At 43.4% G+C, this 26,895-nt stretch overlaps 1 protein-coding gene across 9 annotated transcripts in view; it reads left to right on the top strand.

Annotated features, from left to right (window-relative positions):
- PLEKHA7 (pleckstrin homology domain containing A7) overlaps positions 1 to 26,895 on the top strand; it is a 291,638-nt gene that overhangs the window by 167,004 nt on the left and 97,739 nt on the right. For all 9 annotated transcript variants that reach the window (XM_089778656.1, XM_075928055.2, XM_089778651.1 and 6 more), the window contains 4 exons: positions 5,172 to 5,283; positions 13,651 to 13,755; positions 15,151 to 15,223; positions 21,244 to 21,344. In XM_089778656.1, coding sequence (XP_089634782.1) covers positions 5,172 to 5,283; positions 13,651 to 13,755; positions 15,151 to 15,223; positions 21,244 to 21,344 — 391 coding nt within the window. The remainder of the gene's footprint in view (positions 1 to 5,171; positions 5,284 to 13,650; positions 13,756 to 15,150; positions 15,224 to 21,243; positions 21,345 to 26,895) is intronic.

Raw genomic sequence — 26,895 nt, 5'->3', positions numbered from 1 at the left:
TGAGATATTTCAGAACTCTTACAAATATAATAGGAACTCTTATGAGGCATTTAGTATAAAAACAATGTAAACATGTAAAAACACAAAACCATGTAAACACAATTGGTACAGAAACTCAGCTAAGGAAAATTGTTAGATAACTAGGAGCAGTGCCATTGGGAGGAACATAGCACCCCACAGTCTCTGGAAAGGGAGGGGGAACATGGCAGAGGGCAGCAGCATAGCTGGGCCATAGTGGTGGGGAGAGTGCATAAATGCTGAGAGGAGAACAGAGCCCCTCAAGTGGTAGCAGAGCGGGTTGGTGGAGCGCAGAGCCACCAGGTGGCAGCAGGGCTGCTAGAAAGAGTGTGGAGCCACCGGGCAGTAACACATCCCAGGTGGAGGCAGAGCTGCTGGGGGACAAAGAGGACCTTCTAGCCACCAAGAGGAGCACAGAGCCCCAGTAGGCAGTGAAGCCACCGGGGAGCGAGTGGAGCCCCTAGCCTCTATAGGAAGAGTGGAATAGTGGAACCCCTGGGGCCCCCATGTCCCGTCCCCCACTGTATTGACCTCCCCGTGTCCAGCAAATTCCCTGGTTTGGGAGCAGTCAGGTGTAGCCACCACAAGGACAGATTTGAACCTCGGACCTCTGAAGCTTAGTCTAGGAGCCTCTACCCTCTCAGCTAAAAGCCAGTTGGCTCCTAGTGCATGCTGTAGATGTTTCTTGGTGTTATCTGTTGCTGTGGTCTAGGTGCCACTGCATGGGACAGTGAACCACACTAGGGCTACGTCTATACTACTATCCTTTTCCACAAGAGGAAATGCAAATGGAGAGCTCATTTCCATATGTTGCTCTCATTTGCATTTCTTCCTCAGATCCCTTTTGTGCAAGAGCCATTCTTCCTCAAAAAATGAGGAAGAACAGCTCTTGCGCAAAAGGAGGGTTTGCGCAAAAAGGAGCTGTCTACACAGTGCTTTTTTGTGCAAAAACGATCTGAGCCAATGCAAATGAGCACGCAACATATGAAAATGAGCGCTCTATTTGCATTTCCTCTTGCAGAAGAGGATCGTAGTGTAGATATAGTCTATGTATGTAAGTTACATACTTCCCTTAGGTGAGGAATCATGGGACCCAAGCTTCAGAGACCCAGTTGAGATCCCAGATAAGCCCTCACCTAACTGCCGCTGTGTAGATTTGAACCTGGGAATTTGGGAGCTTAGTATAGGCACCTCTACCATCTGAGCTAAAAGCCAGCTACCTCTCAGCCCATGCTATAGAGGTCTCTTGGTATTATCTGTTGCTGTGGTCTAGGTGCCACTGCATGGGACAGTGAACCACACTAGGGCTACAGCTACACAGCTTCCCTCTTCCACAAAAGCCTATGCAAATGAAGTGCAGATTAGCATATTGCTGTATGTCATTTGCATAATTTGGAGTCATTTTTGTGCAAGAGGATTTGCGCAAGAGCCTTTCTTCCTGAAAAAATGAGGAAGAATGGCTCTTGTGCAAGAGTTTTTTTGCACAAAAAGGTGCTGTGTAGATGGTGCCTTTTTATGCAAAAACCTCTTGTGCAAAAATGGCTCCTAATAAATTATGCAAATGAAGCGTGGCAGTATGCTAATCCATGCTTTATTTGTGAAGGCTTTTGTGGAAGAAGGAAGCTGTGTAGACGTAGCCTTGGTGCGTAGGTTACAGAGATACAACCTATATATGATTCTGGCTACTGTTTATTTTGCGGGCTTACTCCATCCAAGGGCTGGAGTAGCTGTGAATAGACCTAAAAGGTGAATCTTAGTGCATGCATTAATATGAATGTTTCCCTGCTCGCACCAATTAGAAGAGTCTTTTTGTATTTACTCTGACTCGGGGCCATGCTTCTATCCACTAAATATTTGCAGTTAAAGTTGATGTTTTGACTAGATCACAGATTCCAGGTTAAGATAAATTTAAATGGGAAAGACCATGTTGCATTTGTAAATCGATTAGTGGCAATAGAGTACAACCATAGCTCTCTGAAGTGGTTGACATATCAAACTGGGCATAACTGAAGGTAAAGCTCTATACACAGAGTAAACCATTGGACCAAATCCAATAGAAGTAGCCGAGTATGTTCATCTTGCTTGGTATATGGTTGCTGTGCAGAGTAAGAAGTGTGCATTTTTTATGAGGATTACTTGGCAATAGGCTCGGTGATAAATATCTGTAAGGAATTTCCTCTTCTAAGGTGATGGCTCTTTGTCATAAAAAGAAATGCCCATTTGTCCTTTTCATATGTGTTCATTTTTTTTAATTGTATCCTTTGGTATATATGGTTGTGACTATTTTCTTCTACTATTTGATCTGAGGAAGTGGGTCTGGCCCACGAAAGCTCATCATCTAATAAACCATCTTGTTAGTCTTTAAAGTGCTACATTGTCCTGCATTTTGCATTTCATTCTGTGACATGTTACAAATAGAGCCCTTCCTAATTCAGGGTGTATCTACACTGCATCATTATTTTGAAATAACAAGTATTGTTTCAAAATAACAATGCAAACATCTACACAGCCATTCCGTTATTTCTAAATAATTTAGAAATAACGGATGGCTTATTCTGAAAAATGTAAACCTTATTCTATGAGGAATAACATCTATTCCAAAATAGCAGTTTTGAAATAAGGTGTGTGTAGACACTCCACTTTTACTATTTCTATATAGAATGGTCCTGGTGAGGGGCTAAGTTATTCCTTTCCAGTGCCTCCTGGGGCTCTAAAATGAGATCACAATATACATTAGGGAATCCTGCCTCGGATTAATTTTGAGGCTTCCCTGCTGTGTAGACTTGTTATTTCAAAATAAGCTATTTCAGAATAACTATTCTGGAATAGCTTATTTCAAAATAAGTGTGGTGTGTAGACGTACCCTCAGGGTCCATTTTGGTCAATTTCATGATCATAGAATTTTTAATATGTAAATTTAATGATTTCAGATAGTTCGATCTGAAATTTCATGGTATTGTAATTGTAAAGGTCTTCATCCAAAAAAGGAGTTCTGCAGGAGTTGTGAAGTTATTATAGGACGGGTTGCAGTATTGCTGCCCTTGCTTCTGTGTAGCTGTTGGCCACAGCATTGCCTTCAGAGCTGGGCTTCTGGAGAGTGGCGTCTGCTGGCTAGGAATCTAGCTCTGAAGACAGAGCTCCGATCAACGCCAGCACAGAAGAAAGAAAGACATGGTATGGTAGCGCCACATTTACTTCTGCACTGCTGCTTGCAGAACTGGACTCTTAGTCAGCAGATGCCACTCTCCAGCCATCCAGCTCTAAAAGCAGTAGTATAGAAGGACAACATGGATATGGTATTGCCACCCTTTCTTCTGTGCTGCTTTTGGCAGGTTGCTGCCTTCATACCTGAGCATGCAGCCAACATTACAACCAACACTCTCCAGTTGCCCAGCTCCAAAGTCAGTGCAGAGGGTTGGTAGTACCGTGACCCTCCTAAAATAACCTAGTGATCCCCTTGCAACTCCCTTTTGGGTGAAGACTCCCAATTTGAGAAACTCTCGTCTCCCCCATTAAATCTGTATGGTTTAGGGTAAAAGCGCACAAAAGGCCAGATTTAATGGGAGGACACAGATTTCATGATCCATGATGCATTTTGCATCGCTGTGAATTTGGTAGTGCCGTATTCTCCCTCTGGACAATTCAGCAGATCTGATCCTTAATTTTATTAATCAAATTAGATGATTGTATGTGGGCAGGGAGCTCTGTCCTAGTGAGAAAACTTGCATTGGGACCAATGAAAGCATAGCACTTTCGTCTTCTTAATGAAATATAGGCTGTATGATGATCAAATTGGAAGAATTTTTTTGCTGAGAAAATTCCTCTGAATTTGAATATGTTTCATTTGAGAATAACTTTTAATTTTCCCAGACTAATATATTAAATATTTCATTGATATTTTTGCTTCATCTTATGTTACTATCTGCATATTTTTGTTGAGTTCTCTTTCTCTCCAACTGAATAAAATTAAATATTCCCCTCCTGTTTTAGTTGCTCCATTTTGAGCATATACCATAGTACATTGAAAAGAATTATACTTGCTGACTCAGATGGCATGGGATCTTTTTGTTGCTGACCATTGATGCGGTTTAGTGAACAAGAAGCTGTTTTCTATTTTTAGATTGTCTATGTGCTTGTGTAACACCTTTACAGTGAGATCCTCCTTCTCAAATCAGGTATACCTTTTAGACTAAACTCCAGGTAGCCTAATTTACAAGACCATGTATAAAGTAACTGTATGTAGCAAAGGTATTCACTGAGCTTGACAGCATTATAAGAGCAAAATGTTCCTCAGGATAAAACATTTGAGACCAATATAAGAAAAATAATCCTTAGCTTTGATGTAACAGTTTTCACCAGCAAAGCAACCTGTCTAATTTGTTAGAAAAATTCCATGTGTCATTAACTATGTATAGTAGGGGATGTTAAATTGTGTTTTAGTAGCTAATCATGCAGTCAATGAAATTTCCATTGACTACTTGATTAGTCGATAAGCGGGGAAACTGCAGAGCCGCTGTGGGGTTAGCTCATGCCCGGTCCCCCCATTAAGTGTCTTCCTCCCCTGATCCCTGCGGAGATTGTGCTGGGGGGAACCAGCTTAGTCTAGCATTTTTTTAGTCTAGCATAGCAGAGAAGACTGCTGCTTGACGACTTACACCTGTAATTCTGTCTTTATAAAATGAAAATAGAATTTCCTTTTAAATCAAGGTGATTTAATAATTTCTAGTCTTCACCTGATTGAATTTTCCTCTTTGCAGTGTTTGTCTCTTAACCCTGGGAGGAATAGATATTTACTTACTTGCTTGCTTTACTTAGGAGTATTAATAGTTAACTAATGATTACCTATGTACATTTCAAATCCTTATTATGGACATTAGAAAAATGTTACAGTATGTGGAATAGACTACCATATTACTGTTACTTTTTGCAATATCTTCTTAGAAAAGACCTGGTACCAGAATAACAGGTGTTCCAATTGAAAAGTGAGGTGTATTGGCAGAAACCTGACATTTCATTTACTATTGCTTAACTGGTGATAGTTTGCTTACTTCATCAGAATTTTAAAAATTATTCTTTAAGTATATATAAAAAAGCAAAAGCTGATTATTTTAAATAATGTGTTTTAGAGGTACTTTTTCTTTTTTCTTTTTTAGACTGAATTCACACATGTCCAAGCAACAAGTAAACCAAAGACCCTCAAGCATGGTCAGTGAAACATCGACTGCAGTAACTACATCCACTGTAGATACAAAACCTGGTTCTAAGGTAAGACAAAAAATAATATCATTTGATCTGGGGGTGAAAGCCTAGATCCCTTGAAGTTAGGGGGAATTTATTTATTTTTTTACTCAAATCAGTGAAGCTAGGATGTCCCCCTGGAAATGTAATAATGTGTTTCAAGAAAATAAAGATACAGTAGACTTCCGATAATCCGGAACCTATGGGACCTAGGTGGTGCCGGATTATCAGATATGCCGGACAGTCAGGAGGTACTATAAACTGGTTATATATATATATATATACTGTATACATTATATACTGTATATAAAGTGTTCTTAACCCTTTTTATTGTACATACTGTATACAGTTTTAGTTTTTTTAAGCCTTTTTTACCCTTTTTGCTCAGTTCAGCTGCTGCTGCTGTTACCTTGAGACTCATTTTTTGCCGAAGCTCACTCACTAGGCTCTTGCCATTTTGATGCCGGACTATCAGGAGTGCCGGACTATTGGATGTCGGACTATTGGAGTTTTACTGTATTGAAATATCTTCCATCCATGCAAAACTGGAGGGAAAACAATGACTAAATCAGCATTGGACACTGCAGAAGCTCCCAAGTAAATTTCAGGTGAGAAGCATGGGAAATTTAAATCCCGGCTTCATTTGCAATTTCGAAGTGTCAAATTTACATCCCTTTTTCGAGAAAAGGGATGTAGTTTAGACTTACCCTTGGAGAGGGGAAAATAGAAGAGCTAGCTCTGAAATAGGACTGAAGCCTTAAATTTGTTGGTGACTTTTTCACCTCTCAAACCCTTACTCATTGGGAAGGTCAATGGTACTCAGACCTCATCTATTCAGGAGCCAAATTAGTGATCAGCGTTACCCATAATATTTTGAATTCATTGTTTCATTTAAATTCTCTCTCATTCTCACAGCAAAATGACCGGCAAAGTATTATTATTGTTTACTGCAATTGGTTAATAGTAAAGGCATCCTGAGTGACTAATCATTTAAATTAGTTGTTAATTAGATCACACAGTTGCAGAAACAAGGCTGCTAACAGATGGTGGGGAAGGAAGAGGGAAGCTGCCTCAAGTCTCGGCAATTTAAAAAGGATTTGGGGCTCCCAGCTGCCATTGCTATTGTGGGAGCAGCAGTGGCTGGAGCCCCAGCTCTGTTAAATCACCACTGGAACCTCAAGCAGCATGGGCCAGGCAGTGCTGAAGGGCTGTCTGTGGGAAAGGCTCTCCACCTTGCGCAGAGCCCAGTGATTCTGTTCGCAGCCATGTGCAAAGGGCTGTAGGAGATGCATTAAAAAGCCACTTGTGGCTTGTGAGCCTCAGTCTGCTTATCACTGGTCTAAGTCAAAGAGGAAAGGGTTAAAACCAATTGATCATGAAGAATGCTTTTGATCCATTACTGAGTTAACCACTTTGCTGATATGAGTTCTGCTGTATTGTGTTTCGTGGCTGATGGCTGGGGAGAGGTAAATCATTTAATGAAAAATTCAAAAGCACTTTTTAGATCTAGTGTGTAGTAGTGCAATTACAGGTTACTAAACTAACGCATATGTTGTCCTGTGTCAGTCATTGCATTTGAAATCAAATGTGTTAAAAATAAAAGTGTACTAATAGATGAATTTGTCATCTTAAATTGGTAAGCTTAAATATCCCCTTGAAGTTCATATTAAATTTTTTCAGACACACTTGTTTGTTCTGGCAGTTCAACCTGCCAGAAAACATACATGTTTATATTTATTTTATTCACTTACTTATTATGTTAATTAAGGTTGAGTTAGTGACACTGCCAAAATTGACAAATGCAACAATTTACCTAATGTAATAATTTTGTTATGTAGAACTGTGTTGTAAGGAGGAAAGGAAACTTTTCTCACCATCTTTGCTAATAGCTAGTGTCCAATATCACCTTACTACACCCTTCAAGAGTCCTTCTCTCTGCCCGTACAATTCTGTCTGCATCCTAGTAAAAGAGAGAGACTGTGTTTTCTTGGCAGCCTACCGGGTGCAGCATTTCTCCCTGATACAGAGCTGGGCAAACTGGTTAGGGGTGGAATCTCTTTTGCTTCTTATGCTCTTCCAGTGAGATTTATTGAGGTCCTCCTTGCTGTATGTTGTTAAAAAGCCTTTCACCACAGGCATTCATACTTATCATCAGTGTCTTTTCTCTTGTGGAACCTATGGTTTCTAATAGTCTACATGCCTTTGGGAGGAGGTGGGACAACATGACATCTAAGGTCTTAATGGAAGCTCATATCCACTTTTAGTCAGAGCTAGATTTAATTATTCCATTCATCCCTAGCAGTTTTGATCACTCCTGCTCCTCCACAAACTCAGAAGTAGATATTTTTGGCAGATAAGACACTAAGTATCCTATTTTGTCATCAGAAGAACATTAAAATGGCCATACTGGATCAGAGTGCTGATCCACTTCCAGTAGTGGTCAGTATCATCTGCTTCCAAGGGAATGAATAGAACAGGGCCATTACTGAGTGATCCATCCTCTGTCATTCAACTCAAACTTCTGGCAGTCAGAGGTTTAGGCAGGGCTGATCAAAAGGCTGTCAGCAGGCCCACAGCAGCTCCTAGCTTCACCGCGAATGTGTTGCCTGAGGGGAAGGGTGAGCCATTTCAATTGCTGCTATTTAAAGGGCTTGCGCCTTCCGGGCGGCTGCCAGGCCACAGGATAGCAGCTTCCCCGCAGGCACAAGCTCTTTAAATTGCTGCTATTTAAAGGGCTCACACCTCCTAGAGATGGTGTCAGCCGACGGTCAGGGCAGTGAGTGAGTGTGTGTGTGTGTGTGTGTGTGTACTATACACCCGAGACTTCAACTGCTGAGACCGGGGTCCCTTGCAGTGGGCAACTTGGAAGAGGTTGATGGGCGCCCCAATAAGTGTACAGGAAGAGCTTATTACACATCAGATTTCAGCTGCTTGAATTCATAATTCCTTTGCAGCGGGCAGCCTCGGGGAGGCTGAGAAGCGCCCCAACGGATTTTGCAACCTGGGTGTGACACAAATCCAAACGCCCAAGCTCTCCCTATAACTGTCCCTTTATGACCGGCTGAAGTTCTTTTAAATTGTGCTTGGTTCTATTACAGCAACTGAAGGAGTCAGGTTAAAACTTAAACAGTTACAGGTTTATTTGAGGAAGCTTATAAATCATATGGTTGCAATGGCTATTGTTCTATTTCTTAACTACTAGCAAAATATAGATCTTAAAAATGGTTACAAAGAAGATAAAGATAGAAAAATAGAAATAATGCTACCAAGTAATAGCTTACTCTTTCTATGTGTACACTTAAGACAGAGGACCACATCCAGGTACAATTTTTACCCCCTTCTGTGCCGGTCCCTCAATTCCTAGGAAAGATGAAAATACGAGGTGGGCGTCCCCATAGAACCTCGGGAGGTCAAACACCTAACCCGACCAGCAGGTAGAGGGTAGAATGACACTCAAAAGAGAGTGTGCTGCTGTACCACCTTTATACCCATTTTGGGTCACTTATTTCTCTTTCTTATCTGTCATGCCAAATGGGGCTGGTCTGTCTTTTGTGAGACCAGTTCTTACAAGGGAGTTGTGAACTTAATTTACACTTGTAAGAGAGATAACTAAATTGGAATTACTGGGGATTCTTTTCTCAGTGGGAAATTCCTCTCCCAGGGACTGTGTGTGTGTTCGAATCATCATGGGTGCCAGCTGGGGCAGTTCTCGCAGCCTCAAGGCCAGCTTATTGACTTAATCGCTCTCTCTCCACATATCTATGTTTTCAGCTTCTCAGGGTCAGATGAGCCAGCATAGACTATGCTGATTTTACTGCTCCTTCTCTGCCCTGTATGCTTCAGAGAGGCAAATAAGATGGATGATATGGAGGGTTGGTCTGTCTGGCTACAGATGGATCCCTTTAAATAGCAGCAATTGAAAGAGCTCCTGGCCCGCAGTTACCCTGCTACTCCCGTGCCCCCAGGCTAGTTGAGACCTGGGGATGGGGGAGCACGCGAAGTCTTCCCCTGCCAGGGGTACAAGGCACCAGAGGGAACGGCCAGCTGTGTTCCTTTTAGGCAATGCACCCCCAGGCCAATCAGGGTTGGTGGACGGGGGAAGTCTCCTGGCTCTGCCCCTTTTACCCGGGACCCTACCCCTTCTGCAACCACTTCAGAAATTTCTGAAATGGCCCCCCTACAAAAATTATTGCCCACCCCTGGGTTTAGGGAATTGGGTTGCATCCCTACCTATCTCAGCTAATAGACATTGATGAACCTGTCCTCCAGGAACTTATTTCATTTTTATTTTAAATCCAGATATATTTTTGGACTTCACAACATTTCCTGGCAATTAATTCCTTAGGTTGATTGTGTGTTGCATGAAGAAGTATTTCCTTATGTTTGCAGACACATGCAACATAACCTGTCAAACGTAACTTGTTGCCTACTAATTTCATTGAGTGATCCCTGATTCATGTGTTATGTGAAGGGTTAAATAGCAGTTCATTATTCACTTTCTCCACGCCGTTCATGATGATATAGATCTCTGTCATATCCCCACTTAGTCACTTTTCTGTGCCATACAATTTGTCTTTTTAATCTCACCTCAGATAGAAACAGTTCCTACTTCTCATAGTTTTTCTGCCCTTCTCTATATCTTTTCTGAGATGGGCTGATGAGAACTGCACAGGTATAAGGCATAACATGGATTTATATAGTGGCATTATATTTTCTGTCTTATCTATCCCTTTCCTAATGGTTCTTAACATTGTGAGCAATATTGCCTGCCACTGCACATTGAGCAGATATTTTTAGAAAATATTATTTCCACAGTGGCTCCAAGATCTTTCTTGATCGGTAACTGCTAATTTAAATCCCGCTGTTTTGTTTGTATAGTTGGGATTATGTTTTCCAGTGTGCATTACTTTGCGTTTGTCAACATTTCGCTTGCTGTTTTGTTGCCCAGTCATCCGGTTTTGTGAGATTCCCAATGTGACAGTTACCAATCAGCTTTGAACTTAATGATCTTGAATAATTTTGTATTGTCAGCAAATCTTGCCTCCTCACTCCAATATGTTGAACATCACTTGCCCCAGTGTAAATCCTTGGGAGACCTGCTATTTACCTCTCTCCACTATGAAAATTGACCATTTATTCCTATCCTTTGTTTCCTTTCCTATCTTTTAACCAGTTACTAATCCAGAAGAGGACCTTTCTTTTTATTCTATGACTGACTACTTTGCTTAAGAGCCTTTGGTGATGGACTTTATCAAAGGCTTTCTGAAGGTCTAGGAACACAATATCCACGGATCATCTTGGTCCATATATTTGTTTGAACCCCCTCAAGGAATTGAACTAGATTGGTGAGGCTTGATTTCCCTTTACAAAAGTTGTGTTGACTCTTTCCCCCAACATATCATTTTCATCTACTTCTCTGATCATTCTATTCTTTACTACAGTTTCAACTAAGTTGCCTGATTCTAAAGTTAGTCTTACTCTCCTGTAATTGCTGGGATCACCTCTAAAGCCTTTTTTAAAAAATTGGTGTCACATTAGCTACCCCACCAGTCATCTGGTACAGAAGCTAATTTAAGTCATAGATTACGTGCCACTGTTAATAGATCTGAAATTTTATATTTGAGTTCCTTATTGTGAACATGCACGCCGGGACGCGTTAATTCAAACCAAACTCCTTGGTTTGAACTAATGTTACTCCTCATTTGGTTACTCCAAAGCAAGGGGTTTGGTACGAAATAACGCGTCCCGGCGCGCACTTTCACTTTTGAAACAGCTGTTGAGTGGAGTATCATGCCGGCGAGATCATGCTAATGAAGCACAGGATATTTAAATCCCCACTTCATTAGCAATTTTGGTCGCCTACATTTGCATCCCTAGTTCGAACTAAGGAGCAAGTGTAGACGTACCCGAATTCTATGCTAGTCCAGATGCTTGAATATAGTGCCTGCCTGCCTGGAGTGCATTGAGACATATTGGGGATATCCTTTCCTGCACATAAGAGATCTGTTGGCTCCCAACCAGAGTTGTTGGCAGCAGGTGGTGCAGTTAGTACCTTGTCAGTGGAGGAGAGACATTTGAACAAAGGAGAAAATGCAGGTCTTGGAAGCTCTGAGAATTTCCACCTACATACATAGGTGCAGATGCATCTCCAGCATTATGAGAGGCATTGGAAAGCTGTAGGTTCAATATGGCTGTCTTCTGCAAGGTCTGGAAATGCCCAAGTTGTACACACAAAGGAAGACCCTGCAGCAGGTCTTTCTCCTCAAGAAAGAGGAAGATTATGAGGTGTAAAGAGAAGACAGGGGAAACCTAAGAAGCTCTTTCATGTGAAAGCCCAGCTGTGACTGCAAGGGGATCAGAGACTCCGCAGCTTCCTGAGACAATCACAACTGCAAAGTGATCTGGGATCCAGACAGAACAGTGCAGATCCTCTCCTCAAAGCTTCACGATGCCTTATTTGTGGGGGATAGTCTTTCCTTGCTTTTTTTTTTTAGCTATTCCTCCAGCTGATCCCTCCTCAAACCTTTTTCTCTGAGTCAGCAGACAAAGACCCCCATAGATGGTTTTCCTGATCTTTGCCTCTCTGTCTGGTTTCTTCCTCAGGAGTGCTATCTCTTTCCTACTGTTTTGTTTCCTGAAACAAAGTACAATATGTTCATATTTGTCAAATAACCTTATCTGAGAGTAAGCAAAACAGTAAACAACGCAAGTGCTCTCTAGTGCTGTTAAGTATTGATTAATTGACTAGTCAATTAACCGCATGAATTCTTATCAGTTACTCAACTATTCTGTAGTTCCCTGGGGGTGGATCTGGCAGCCAGTGCACTCTGGCCCCACTCTTGAGGAACCTCCTACCACTCTGCACTGCTGCCTCTATTATCAGAGGCAGCAGTGCGGGGTGCCAGGCACAAGCTGGTCCACTAGGGGAGCCTGTTTAAAAACCAGCTGCTCTTGCGGTCCAGCTGCCTGTCGCCCCCTGCGGCAGAAGTGCCCCTGTCCAGGATGGGGTCTAGGCTCCCGGACCTGGCGCAAGCTGGAACTGAGCCGGGCTCCCTGCCCGCCTGGCTCCTAATACACTTTAAGTATAGAGCCGCAGAGGGGTAGGTCCTAGACCCAGCGCAAGCCAGGACAGAGCTGGGCTGCTGGCCAGCCTGCTAAAAAATTTGCATGTAGTCTATAGCATTAACTGACAAGCTTTTGCTTATTGGTTAATCAGTTAATCAACTACATTATTACATTACTAGCTGGAGTTACACGGCGTTGCTCGGTCCTGCTCCCTGCCAGCCGATTTGCTTCCCTCCCCACCCCCGCCGCCAGCCCTACTTCCTGCTGGCCAGTTCTCCTCCTCCCGATCTCCCCCAGCCAGCCCCACTCCCATCGGCCGCCCCTCACCCCGATCTCCCCCAACCAGCTCTGCTTCCCACTGGCGCCCCCCCATCTCCCTTGACCAGCCCCGCTGGCCCTGACCCCTCCCCCCAGACCAACTTTGCTTCCCTCCAGCCATCCGTCCCCGGATCTCCCCCGGCCAGCCCCGCTGTCCCCTTGCCCCTACCAGCTCTGCTTCCCGGCCCCTCCCCCTTTCTCCTGGGCAGCCCTGCTCGCCTCCTGTCTGGTTCCACTCCCCCCCCTCCCCACTCCTAATCAAGTGTGTCCGTTTTTTTTTCTTTTTTAGACTACCTGGTAATTGTAGCTGCGGGGGGCAAGGCGGGTGCCTGAGCCATTGTGCGCGTGGGGGTGGGACGAGTCCCAAATGGCACTGGGGGCCACAGGTGGCGGGCATGTGACTTAGGGTGGGTGGGGCTGTCCCTGCAGCGCAGCACGGCAGGTTATTTTTTATTTTTACAGGTTGAGATTGGGCCCGATCGAGTCCAAAAGTACCTTAACCTTTCCTCCAGAAGGTTGTATCCCATAGAAAGTTTGGTTGTGGTAGGTCTTACAGTGTCCAAGTTATTAGAACACAAACATACAAACATTCTCCTTTATATATTAGATTACATCCCTAGTCCTCACATACAAGCTCAGTGTACATGTTGTAGCTCACTCTGTGCCATGGTACACTCAATTAAGATAGATACACAAAGAGCTCTGTGCTTCTCTAAGCACAGCAAAACTTGTATAGTTTTTATGTTGGAAAACTTGGGCACCAGCATTGTTGTGATTCAGATGGATTTGGACCAGCATTCTGTTACTGATATGTTGATGATAATAGGAAGCTGATTTCCTCAACTTCTGTATTAATGAAATACTAATTCCAATAGTCGTGTGCCTTTGAAGAGAGCTAGAACTGTTTCATTGTCTTGTAACGTAATATGAAATGATGCTTCAGCTATGTAGTCTGACTGATGTAACTCTAGTACGGTATGTTTAGTCCTATTTTAATGTGCTTCTTTTCAGGTTTTAAAATCTGGCAATAAAGTTCACAGCTTTGGAAAGAGGGACCAGTCTATCAAGAGGAACCCTAATGTTCCTGTTGTTGTGAGAGGTTGGTTGCACAAACAGGTGTGTGAGAGATTTATTTTTTTCTTCGTATTGTGGAATGTGCAACAGAATGTATCAGATAATTATGAGAGCTTTTTAGATAAAAGGAAAAAAGAATTGAAGAGCCTTAATTTAAGTTTTGTGGAACACCTGAAGTTTCCATTGAATTCAGTACAGAGTTGCTTGGCCTCAGCACTTATGAAAGTCAGGTCCTTAAGCTTTCCATAGACATTATGAAGGAGAGCCAGTGGATTCTGACTCAAAGCCAGTCTCAACTTTCTTCCATCCTCCACTGGAGAGGTAGGAGAGATGAAATAAAGGGAGCCACAAGCTCCAGGACTTTTGCCTGAGCAGCTCACTTTAGGTTACAGGGACTTCAGACAGACCCTTTTTAATCTACTAATCACACTGGAATATGTCAGAGTTGCCGCAGTTGTAACTTAAATGTCCCAGAACCACACAGCATTTTGCTATATGAAAGAATTTCCTTCCAGATCGTAAAGTACTGATCAGCCTAGCCCCCAGCATCACCAGAGACCTATCAGTTAGAGTTCATGTTGGCTTATCTATCTAGGCAATAAACTGTATCAGCCCACAGGGGAGCTAGTCTTCTGGACCAAGGGGCAGCAGCAGTGGGTGGGACAGACCCTATAGTCCAGATGCAGTGTGTGACACTCCATTCTCCCTCATCCTTTGGAGAAAAAGGAAGTGTGGGGGTAAAATGAAGAAATAGCCCACCGACTGTTAAGGGAAGGGCAGGGAATTCTGGAATATTGACTCTTCCATTCTCAGTCAAAATCTTCCTCCCCTGCTCAGAAAGATATATCCTCTGCTTTTGACTCCATCGAAGCTGCACTCTAGAAGTCAGAATTAGAACTCAGTTGATTTTGTGGCCTTAGAATTTTTATAAGAGTTTTTTAATAATTGTGTACAGGGTATGTATAGGTATTTCCACGGAATATCCTCATAGATTGTGGGCAGAATGTAGGAAATGAGTTTGGCATTTCCCAAGCTTCTGAAATACGAATCTCTACTTCAGGAAAATGAACCCAATGCTCCTACTTCCCTAGTGCTCCAAATATGTAAAGCTAGATGGGAGGTTACTATGAGGGGCAAAGGAGTCCAGGAGAGCTGGCTCTACTTTAAAGAAGCCTTATTGAGGACGCAGGAACAAATCATCCCAATGCACAGAAATAATTAGCAAATATGGAAAGCAACCAGCTTTGCTTAACCAAGAAATCTTCAATGAGCTTAATCACAAAAAGGAAGCTTACAAGAAGTGGAAATTTGAACAGATGACTAGGGAGGAGTATAAAAATATTGCTCAAGCATGCAGGGAATTAGATGATAAAACAGACACGATATGAGCTTTTATTTGAACTGAAAGAAATTATATTAAATTCCTTGCTTTTGCAGGATAGTTCTGGAATGAGATTATGGAAAAGACGATGGTTTGTGCTGTCTGATTATTGTTTGTTTTACTACAAAGGTGAGTAGACAATGTAGTGGCAGTGAGAGTTTTCATCAAACTTTTAAAATGTAATTTGTTCTTCAGAACTTCTCTTTAGAACTCGAGAAACTGTTAGACTTTTTTGCCACTTCATTCTCCTCAAACAATTGTTTAACATTTCAAACACTCACTAGAAAGCAAAATTACCATTTGTTTGCTTGCATTGGTTTGTCACACTTACTGGAGTAAAGCTATGGTTAAGACTCAGGTAGTCCAGAGCTGTGCTTTTCGAGTAGTGGCATAGAAGATAAATGATGATGCTTTCTATGTTATAGCATTTTACATGCTCAAAGTTCATTTCTAGCATTAATAAATATAACACCCTCGTGATATAGGAAGGTAAAATATTTCGACAGCTGAGATTGTGACATTGGCGAAAGCTACACAATCAGTGGCAAAGTTTGGATTAAAAACCATAATTCTTGACATTCGGTACCATTTTAAACCACGAGGTTTTCTATATGGTCTTTGGTAAGTCACATATCTTCTCTTTGCCTAATTTTATTTCTGAATTGAATAGGAATTTTATTTTTCTAACTCACATGGATGTTTAAGTACATTGTTTGTAAAGTGCTTTAAAATATTTGGAAAGCTTTATAGACGTGCAAAGTATTATTTATTCACATTTAAGGCTATTGTTCCTTTATGTAGTGCCAATAATGATGATTCTTTATTGAGTGCTTGCTCATGTCCACTTAGGCGTGTGTGTGCCGTGTGCACAAATTGTCAGAGATTATTTCCTTAGTGGTACCTGTCGGGCCGGCAGGAGAGCTCCCTGGAGTGGCACCACTATAGCAGTGCATCTATATCCCTGCTGGTCCGCCACCCCCCCAGTTTCTTCTTACTTCCCATGATGGTTGTTGGAGCTCTTGTCTTGCTTGCAGTCATGGTCCCAGCAGTATTCACAGTTAGTTAGCATCTAGTTGAGTCCCATTGTTTCTTCAAGATGCTTTCCCTGTTAGTCTGTTATTGAATCGTTGTTTATCTTATTAGTTAGTGTTTCTGTTGATAAAAGAGGGAAAACCCCAAAATTCTTTTGTCCCAGTTTGAAATTCCTACCTACATTCCTGTTGGCCAACTCTACCTGACTTAGGTAAGGTTAACCCCTTAGTTTCCAGGCTGCTGGCTAATGCCCATGATCATGACAGCCCCCCAGTCAGCGCTTCCTGATACGCTGGCCTTAACGTCTGCTTCTCCTGGGCCCGTGCAGGCCAGTCGGGTGCGGCCAGGGAGCAGAGCCAAGAGGAGGTGCTGTTGCTCATCAGTCGGCCTTCCACACTGGACACTTTTGAGGTGGTATGCAAATTTATAAAACTGACCTTGAGCCTGCCCTCACCACTCTCAGTGCACCATGATCGGCCCCATGCTTGCACCGAGTCGTTGGCACCGGAACTGGCACACACATCAACGCTGGTTCTGGCACTGGCTGTGGCCATGGCACAAGTGGTAATGCGCTCTCAGGAGTTGAAACAGAGCTCGTCCTCCAGAACCACCAGCAGCACAACCCCAGCACCAGAGCATCTGATGCCTCCGCCATCTATCTGTCATAGGGGCAAGCTGACGAAAATGGTCTGCTATGTTTTCCGGCAACAGTCGCAGGGCCCATCTTCGGAACCGCTGTGGTTGGAGTCTGAATACTTCTCAGACTCCGACACAGAGTTGACGTGGTCCCAGGCTTTGGCTCCTGTTCTCGGCACCCCTCCAGATTCCGGCACTGTTCCACCTCTTGGCACTGCTTGCGCCATTGCAGTGCTTTAGGACAATTGGTGCAGCAGACCTGGCCGCAGCAGTGGCAACAACCAGAACAGTGGCCATTCTGTACCCTAGGGGCCTACCATCAGGTGCAGGGGAGTGCCCCATCCATTGAGGGCTCCTCGTGTTCGGGGCCTCGGGTGCCAGCCTCAGCCATGCTTCTGCCCCAATCATCTTCCTCCCCAGACAAGGCCCTGGGGCTGGCCTTCCCATCAATGCCAACAATGGATTTTCGGGCCCACCAGGACCTTCTCAAGAGGCTGGCACAGAGTTTGGGGGTGCAACTCGAGTGGGCATCAGAGGAGTCTGACCCGACGGTAGACTCCTAAACTTGGACGCCCCATGTCATGTGGCCCTACCCTTGAATAAGACTGTGGATAAAATCACAAAGACCCTCTGGCAGACGCTTGTCTCTATACTGGCCACATATGAGAGGGCTGAGCGATGATACTTAGTCCTGCAAGCAGGGCAGGAGCACCTGTTTTCTCACCCACTGCCAGGTTTGATTGTAGTGCAGGCCGCCAACCAATGCAAATGCCAGGGTCAACCTGTACCTACTCCCAAGAATATGGAGGCCAAGAGGTCAGACCTCTTGGGTCGAAAGACCTATGCCTTTGGGGGGGTTCCTGCTCAGGATTGCCAACCAACAGGTGCTCTTGAGCTGGTACACCTTCAACTCTTGGGCAGCAATGGAAAAATTTAGGGAGCAGCTGCCCCAGGGCTCCAGGTTGGTGTACAAGGCTCTGTTGGAGGAGGGCAAAGTTGTGTCTTGGGCAGCACTCTAGGCCGCCTTGGATGCCGCAGAAGCTGTGGCCCATACCGTGGCAACTGGCCTGGACTTGTGAAAGGGCACCAGGCTTCAGGAGTCTGGCATCCTACCAGTGGTCCAGAACACCATTCAGGACCTGCCATTCAAGGGGACAGGCCTGTTCTCTGCATACACTGACACCAGCCTCCATGGGCTGAAAGAGAGTAGCTCTAGTATCAAGTCCCTCAGTATTCACACCCCAACCCCACAGAGATGTTCCCTCCCTAGTGTCCCCTCCCATCCGTTCCAGCAGGGGAACAAGCCTGGACTTCTTGATACACAGGGGCTGTAACAACAACAGGAATGGCAGGCAGCAGTCTCACTTCTTGTCCGATCAGGGGCGGGCCCCTCAAACAAAGGCTCAGGCCTTTGAAGGTTTGAGTGGGGACAGCATACCAGCCACAGGTCAGCAGTCCTTTCCAACCATTTATCCCCTTTCCACCGTGCCTGGTTGCATATCACGATGGACTGCTTGGTCCTAGACATGGTGTGAAGTGGATACTACATCCTATTCTGCTCCTGCCCTCCCCCCTTCTTCCATGTCTCTCTTCAGAGACCTCTCTCACAAGCATCTCCTAAGGTTGGAGGTGCAACAGTTTCTCAATCTGGGGGCTGTGGAGGAGGTTCCGTTAGACCTCAGAGGTAGGGGGTTCCACTCCCTTTAGTTCTTGGGCCCAAAGGCCAAGGGCAGGTTTCACCCCATCCTGCATTTGAGGGGCCTCGACGCCTTTTAGTAAAGTCAAAGTTCAAGATGGTAACATTGGCCTCGACCATCCGGTCTCTGGCCACAGACCCCTATTTTCAATATCTCAAAGACCCCTATTTTCGTATTTCTGTTTTGCCTTCTTACAGGCGCTTCCTACAATTCGAGTGGACTGGGATCATTATCAGTTTATGGCCCTCGCCTTTGGCCTTTCTATGTCCCTAAGGGTGTTCACAAAATGTGTGGAGGTTGTTGCTACCTTCCTGTGGAAAAGAAGGGTCCAGGTTTATTCGTACCTGGAGACTGGCTCATAAAGGTCTCCTCCCCTTCCCAGGTTCTCGAACACATATCTTTCATCTTTCTCAGGCTGGGCCTCATCTTAAATGAAGCCAAGTCCACTCTGACTCCCTCCCAAAGGATAGAATTTTTGGGGACCTGTCTAGATGCAATGCTGGCCAAGGCCTCCCTGTCTGAAGCCCTCTTTCTGGCTATAAAGGAGGCCATTCTGAGGCTCCAGTCATTCCCCACCACCACAGCATGGTGTTGCATGAGGCTGATGGGGTTCATGGCAGCATATACCTATGTGGTGCATCTCACCGGGCTCAAGCTTCAGCTGCTCCATCTCTGGCTTGCACAAGTCCACAACTCAGTGTTCCAGCCAGTTGATATAGTGGTGACAGTTCCCATTGACATGCTGAAGTCCCTCAACTAATGGCTGTGTGAGGAGGTGGTGTGCTAGAGGGTGCTGTTCCACAGCACTTCCCCAACCATAGAGTTGGTGACGGATGCCTCCGACACGGGCTTGGGAACCCACCTTGGAAAGCTACAGACTCAAGGTATGTGGTCTCCCATGGACCTCTCTTTCCACATCAATGTCAGGGATCTGTGGGCTATTCGTCTTGCATGTGGTGTTTTCCTTCCAAAACAGGTGCATTTCAATATTGAAGGATAACACCACAGTGATGTTTTATATAAACAGACAGGGTGGTGCTCACTCTTTCTTATCCCCTGTGCCAGGAAGCCCTCCTGTGGGAGTTCTGTGTCACTTACAACATTCACCCCGTGGCCGCTTATCTGGGGCCCAGAATGCGTTGGTGGATCACCTCTGCAGGTCCTTCAAGGGGCACGAATGGTCCCTCAGGGCGTATGTGTGTATGTACATCTTTTGCATGTGGGGGTTTCTCCACCTGGACCTGTTTGTAACTCAGGGCAACAGGAAGTGCCACTGCTTTTGCTCTCTTTTCAACCACAGGCTGGGGTCACTGGGGGATGTGCTCATGGTCCTCTGGCCCAGGGTCTCATGTACGCCTTCCCCCTGTTGCCCCTCATCACCAAGGTGATCCTCAGAGTCAGGGAGTTCACCGCCTTTGTAGCTTTGGTGCCTATTGTAGAGGGCAGTCACCTGGTCATCAGTGCACACCTTTGTGAACTACTATGCCATAGTGCAGCACACCAGGGAGGATGCAGCAGTTGGCAGGGCTGTTGTGCAGTCTGTCTCTCTGTAGGCTCCGACCCTGCCTCCTTGGGGTTGGCTTTGGAGTCACTTAAGAGGAATGGATATAAGCAAGCACTCGAAGAAGAAAAAACAGTTACTCACCTTTGTAACTGTTGTTCTTCAAGATGGTTGCTCATGTCCGTTCCACATCCCATCTGCCTCCCCTGTCTGAGGGTTCTGGCAAGAAGGAACTGAGGGAGTGGAGGACCAGGAGGGGTATATATGCACTGATATAGCGGCACCACTCCTGGGGGCTTCCCTGCTGGCCCTATGGATACTGCTAAGGGAAAACTCTCTGACAATCTGTGCACGTGGTGTGCACACACCTACGCAGAATGGACATGAGCAACACATCTCGAAGAACAACAGTTACGAAGGTGAGAAACAGTTTTATGTTCATTAACTGTAGTAATTATTTGGTCAGATATAGAAATCACTTGGTGAAATTCCACGTCTTAGGTTATCATAATCGCTTACTCTGGCCTTAAATTCTAAGAATGTTCATGCATTTATTATATGTTTATTATATGTTGATCTGAGAACATTGCACGCATGAGTGAGTAAAAAGGCAGGAAGGAAGATGAAACAGGACAGTGTGGGTTACCAATCCCTGTGCATGGAGCTTACTATGAATGGATCCAGGGGAGAGTCTCTGGTGCCTTAGTGGAGAAAGTGCTGCTTATCATTAGGCTCTTGTTGCCTCAGTCAGTTTTAAGTGAAAGCTGAAGAAGGACTATCTCTTTGCCTTGTCTCTCTTTAATTCATTGTCACTTTGTTGGCCTTCTTTTTCCACTTTCCCATGTTTCTGTCCTTTGGTCATTAAAGGATCAGGAGCTTTGTTCTCAAAGTTTATTCTTCTGGCTAAACAAAAATAAGGGAAAACATTTAATTGACTTGAAGAATTCCGGTAGCGTTACTTCATATAATAAGCACTGGATCCCTTTCAGGAATCTGAAGCCCACGCCTCACCAGCCAATGCTCAAGCTCCACCAGTTGGGGCTGAAGCATGTAATTTAGCTTTGTGAGTTCCCGGACAATTTCCCTGCTTGCCCCTTCCTAATGGGGTGTCCTCCATGTTGAGAAACACTGATCTAGATAAGATGATATACCCTATGGAGGACCTGTGTATTCCCAGGGGTATGACCACACCTAGCTGAGAACCACTATGCTAGGGAATGTTTATTTACACTTGTTGAAAAAATGTCCTGAATCATGTTTTATTTTTCTTTCTCATTCAATAGACAGCAGAGAAGAAACTGTTTTGGGGAGCATACCATTGCCTAGTTATGTAATCTCTCCCGTTGGTCCTGAAGATCGCATAAACCGCAAGTATTCCTTTAAGGTACAATCAACCAGTTATAAAGCTTATGATTTATGTTCAACAGTAAAAACACTAGATCAGGGCTACTCAATATATGGCCTGTGGCCCGTTTGTTTGCGGCCCGCAGTGCGGTTTGGGTTTACGTGGAGCTCAACACGCGGCCCGCAGGTGGGATCCTTGGAACATGGCCTCCACTGGGAACATGCTCCACATTGTCAAGTCAATTTAATGGTCTTCTATTGATATGCGTTTTAGTAGTTAAATTTCTGGACTGTCATTGCTCATTAAAAGTGCTGTCATATGGGTGGAAATCTGGTAAATATTGTATTTTATTAATATCAGCAGAACTGACTTAAATGGGGCCTGCATGCTGTGTAGTCTTGCCTTAATCTTTGTATTCATGCCCGTCAGTGTGAAAGAAGCTATTTGCATATATATTTGCAAATATGGAAACGCACTTAAGTTGTGGCCCTCAGCATGTGCTGTGAGTATCATTGTTACTCCTTGGGCTTCCAAAGTTGAGTAGCCCTGCACTAGATATTGAAAAACATTTATTTGCATAAGAGAAGACATTGTTTAGAGGAAACAGTAGTATCTCCATTTATAATTAAAAAATGAATGCTTTATTTTTACATCATATTTGCTTCATAAGTTTACAATGCTACATATTTCTTTTTTGCTTTGAATAGTTTTAGTTTTATCGTAGTTCATCTTTCTGCTATGCTATCCATTTCCCTGTAGCTTTAGTATGTGCTTATGGTTAATGATCTTCTGTTTGTAAAACATCAGAAAATAAAACTGACAAATCTTTTCAATAATCTTGTAAATAGAGTGAAACGGTGACTTTTCCCCTCACTGTAAAATGCTTTTCTTCGCAGTGGATGGGAATGACTTTTTTGAAATAAAACAACCACTAAGTTTTGAGAGGGAGAGGAAATGACCGTGTCATGTCTTCAGTTGCTTTGTTATATAATGCACTGTGGCAATTAAACTTCTCATTTAGAGTCCCTGCAAAAATGAATAATTAGTATGGCTTCTATAATAGTTAAAAGAAGGAAATCATTTCTTTTATCTCTTAACTCATGCTGTAATTTCCTTCTCTTAGGGGAAAAACAACAGCCGCCTTAGTCTATTAAATAGAATTTTGAAGCTATAGGTATTTCAGGTTCTATTTTAGAGCAACATTTTACTTTTGCCTTCCATGTGGTTTAAGTACATCTATGTTTTTATAAGGGGTGTTCTTTGTTAAAATTCCATGTTGAATGATTTATGGTTTGCTCTAGCTATTTATTGTTCTTTGAAAATGCAACAAAGAAAATAAAACCTATTCTTGGCAATGGAAAAGCCTGCTTCCAGCTTACTACATGTCTGAGCATGTGCATTAAGGCAAATTTTCGAGGTTTTAATGCAGGTTATATTTTAAAAATATATAGATCTTTGGAACAGAAAATGTCACATGGAATCCATGAAAGTAAATTATGAGGTTTAGTCATTCACAGTTTCATTAAGTGGTATGCAAATGATGTTCTAGAAAGCAGCTTTTTTCCATCTGTTTTGCTTTGAGAATTACAGTAAGACTTAGCTTTTAAATCTACCCACCCATAGCTTTTTCTTTCATCTTGATTTGTGGGTTTTAGCAATTCAGACTGCCCGTTGCTGGTCTCAGGTTTATTTTCTATGGAAAATGGGTTGAAACTGATTGAGTATTTCTTCTTCAAGTAGTGTCCCTATGGGGATTCCACTTCTGGTGCACGTGTGCCTTTGATTGGAGGTTTTCAGTAGCAGTGCCTGTTCGAAGCTCATGTTTCATCTACCCAAAGATATATAGAGCTAAAAAGGTGAACCAGCCCACAACTTGAGATGGAGCATCTAAAATGCCCACTTCAACTTGACCTTGAGTTCTTAGTTTAGCTGCTTTAGTTCTTTTCATAATTAGTTATAATTTGGTGGTTCTGTTTAATTCCCCACTCTTCTGATGGGTTTGCTTTGGGAGTCGTGATCAATGTGGCATGCTGGGATTCAAACCCAGCCTTAACCTGCTTGGTAGCTGTGTCACCAACGGACGTTCTGTATATCTGTTGCTTGGGAGATACCCACATTCCAGCTAAATTTAATTCAGTTCAGATTTTAAAAGCAGATTGAAAAAGTGGAGGGATTAAACTTTAGCTCCTCGTCTTGCGTACTCCCACCTCTGATCTGCCTTTGGTATAGCCCTAGATACCCTCCCAAAACAGCCTTTGAGTGAGTTCCTGCCAGTAACTACCATCTCTCTATAGAGACAGGGAGTCATCATATTTTCTTATGTTGATGACTGCCTCATAAAGGGACCGTCACATATCAAAACAGCCAACATGTCCTCAGGACCAGATAACTATTCCAAGTACTGCATCTTCTAACAGACAAACAGAAGTCCATGCTCTAGCTGATGCAGTCTCTTGAGTTCATAGGATCTCTATTAGACTCTGTCACAATTTGGGCCTATCTATCACACCACCGATTTATGGCCATACAGTACCTGGTTACCATAGTCTTGTCAAGTCCAACCACCATTTTCCTCACCTGCTTTCAGCTAATGGGACACATGGTTGCAACCACATATGTGGTGGAGTATGCCCATCTGCATATGCGTTGCTTTCAACACAGGCTCACCATTGTTTACATCCCGTCCCACAGGATGGTTTTGCTACCACGCAATGTTCTCACCTCACTAAAATGGTGGACTGTTCCAAGCAACCTCATGATTGGCATCCCATTCTCACAACACTCCTGTTCATGCATCCCAGAATTATGGTTGCTTTTTTTGCAATAGTGTCACACTGGACACAATTGGACACAATATTCCAGTGGAGGCCTAATCAGTGCAGAGTAGAGTGGAAGAATGACTTCTTGTGTCTTGTTCACAACACTTCGGTTAATGCATCCCAGAATCAGAATTCACTTGGCAGCTATTACAACCTTTTATTCCCTTGTGCACGTGTTCTCTAGTCTTTAGTCTAGTTCTCTAGTCTCAACAATAGCAAGATTTACCAAGTGATTTGTTAGCCTTTTTCTGAAAATCTAAGAGCCTAATCCTATGTGGGATTTGAGCTTTGTCCTTAATAATACCATGAAACTTGCCTTTGAACTGCTAGGTAAGTGTGAATTCTGCATTTATCTATGAAAATGGAATTCTTAGTGGCTATTGCTTTTGCCCACAGGATTGGGAAACTATGAGCACTAATGGCTGATTTCCCTCCCTTTAGTGTCCCCTTGCTCCCAAAGATAAGTTGAGAATTATATCTACATCTCAAGTTCATATTTAAAACATTTTCTGATTCCACATTAACCAAGTAATCTACTTTTCTGTATTTTCCACACCACACTAGGGAAAAAGCTACATTGCCTACTTTGGACATTATAAAGGCATTAACATTCTGTTGGGAAAAATCAATTTAGGAAGCTTCGGGGGGTAGCCGAGTTAGTCTGTACAGGAAAAAACAACAAATGGTCTGGTAGCACTTTATAGACTAACAAAACATGGTATCATGAGCTTTCATGGGCACAGCCCACTTTTTCAGTCATCTGAAGAAGTGGGCTGTGCCCACGGAAGCTCATGATACCATTTACATGTTTTGTTAGTCTATAAAGTGCTACCAGACCATTTGTAATTTTGTTCTAATTCAGACAGAGCCAAAGAATCCACAGTCTTTACTCAAAAACTTTCAAAGTAGGTTTCTATTTGTAATTTTGTTCATTACCCAACAGCTAATGTTCAGCTCCCTTCAAGAAGAATAACCAATTATATAAGATCCCATGCTGCCTCCTTCCTGGCATTATTAAAACTGTACCAATTGCTGAAATTCACAAAGTGGTAACCTGGCGTCAGTGCATGTTTTTTTCCAAACACTACACCCTGATACGTGCCTCTAGATTGAGGTGCTACTGTTTCTTCAGTGTTGGATCCAGTTCTGAAGCTAATGCCTCTTTCAAGAGATACTGCTTTGAAGTCACCTGAAGGGGAGCAGCCACAGGTACCATATGCAAAGAAGGAAGAGAGGTTATTTAACTTATGTCATAATGGGAACTCTTTGAGGTGTCCCATCCTATGGGTGCTCCGTTATTCACTCTTCTTCCCTCTTAAGTTGGAATTTTATCCCTAGAGACTTCATGGTAGAGAAACATCTGAGGGTGATTCACCTATAAAGGAGGATCATATGTTGCATCCTCGGAACAGGGCACAAGGATGTTCGGAGCACATGCGCAGACTGAACGGGTCACAGTTTCTGGAAATCTCTGCTCAAATCCCTGAGAATCATAGAACATTAGAACTGGAAGGGACCTCGAGAGCAGGACCGGTCCTAACCAATGGGCAGCCCTGGGCGACTGTCCGGCTCACCTGTAGGGTTGCCAGATGGTTTAAAAAAAAAAAACCAACACAACACCGGGGAAAATTTGTCAAGCAAAAAAAAAAAAAGGTTGGGGAGTAATGTATATTGCAGTGGGGCATTGCTGGCATTTGATGGCATAGATCACATTACTGGATGTGCTCAGACATCTATATAGAGCATTCCTAAAACTGAAATACCCACTTGGAGAAGTGCAAAAACAGACTGACAGAGCCAAAAAAGTACCCAGACATGAACTACTTCAAGACAGACCCAAAAGAGAAAACAACAGAACTCCACTTGTCATACCGTCCACAACTTAAACTCCTCCAACGCATTATCCATAATCCACAGCCTATCTTGGAAAATGATCCCTCACTCTCAGATCTTGGGGGAAAGGCCTATTCTCACTTACAGTCAACCTCCCAACCTGAAACAAATTCTTTCCGGTAACCAGGCTACACAGCTACATCATAAGGATCTAGGATCCTAGCTCTGCAATCAGCTCCAGTGCCAACTCTGTCCACATATCTTTACAAGTGGATTCATCACTGGAGCCAACCACATCAGCCACCAAATCAGAGGTTCATTTAACTGCACATCCAGTAATGTGATCTATGCCATCGAATGCCAGCAATGCCCCACTGCCATGTATATTGGCCAAACTGGACAGTCTCTACGGGAAAGAATTAATGGACACAAATCAGATATCTGTAAAGGGAACATACAGAAATCTGTTGGTGAACACTTTAATCTACCTGGACACTCATTAAGAGATCTCCAAGTTGCTGTTTTGTTACAGAACAATTCCACAAGCCAAATACACAGACAAGGATTGGAACTATAGTTCATTCACAAGTTTAGTCTCCTGCTAATGGTTTAAATAGAGATACTGGATGGCTGGGACATTATCATCCAACCAAACAATGAAGGTGCCAATGGTTCTTGTGTCTGTGAGAATCTGGTTTTAGTTCTGTTCCTTTCTATTGCTAACTAATGGTTCTTATCTGCCTCTTTTAATTATCTAGTTTTTAGGTGCTAATAGACTATCTGTTGTTTTCCAATTTTTCCAGTTACACAAGTTCTCGGCTTGCTCTTTTTGATACTTATCTACCCTCTGCCCCCATTCCCCCCCCCCCCATCCTTTCCCTCATTTATTTTGGTTCTGGACATCCAACACTCTGGTCATCTGAAGAAGTGGGCTGTGC

Source organism: Pelodiscus sinensis, chromosome 5 (assembly GCF_052426305.1).
Source record: "Pelodiscus sinensis isolate ZL-2025 chromosome 5, ASM5242630v1, whole genome shotgun sequence".
NCBI classification, from domain to species: domain Eukaryota; kingdom Metazoa; phylum Chordata; order Testudines; family Trionychidae; genus Pelodiscus; species Pelodiscus sinensis.
This window is presented reverse-complemented; position numbering and strand designations above follow the sequence as displayed.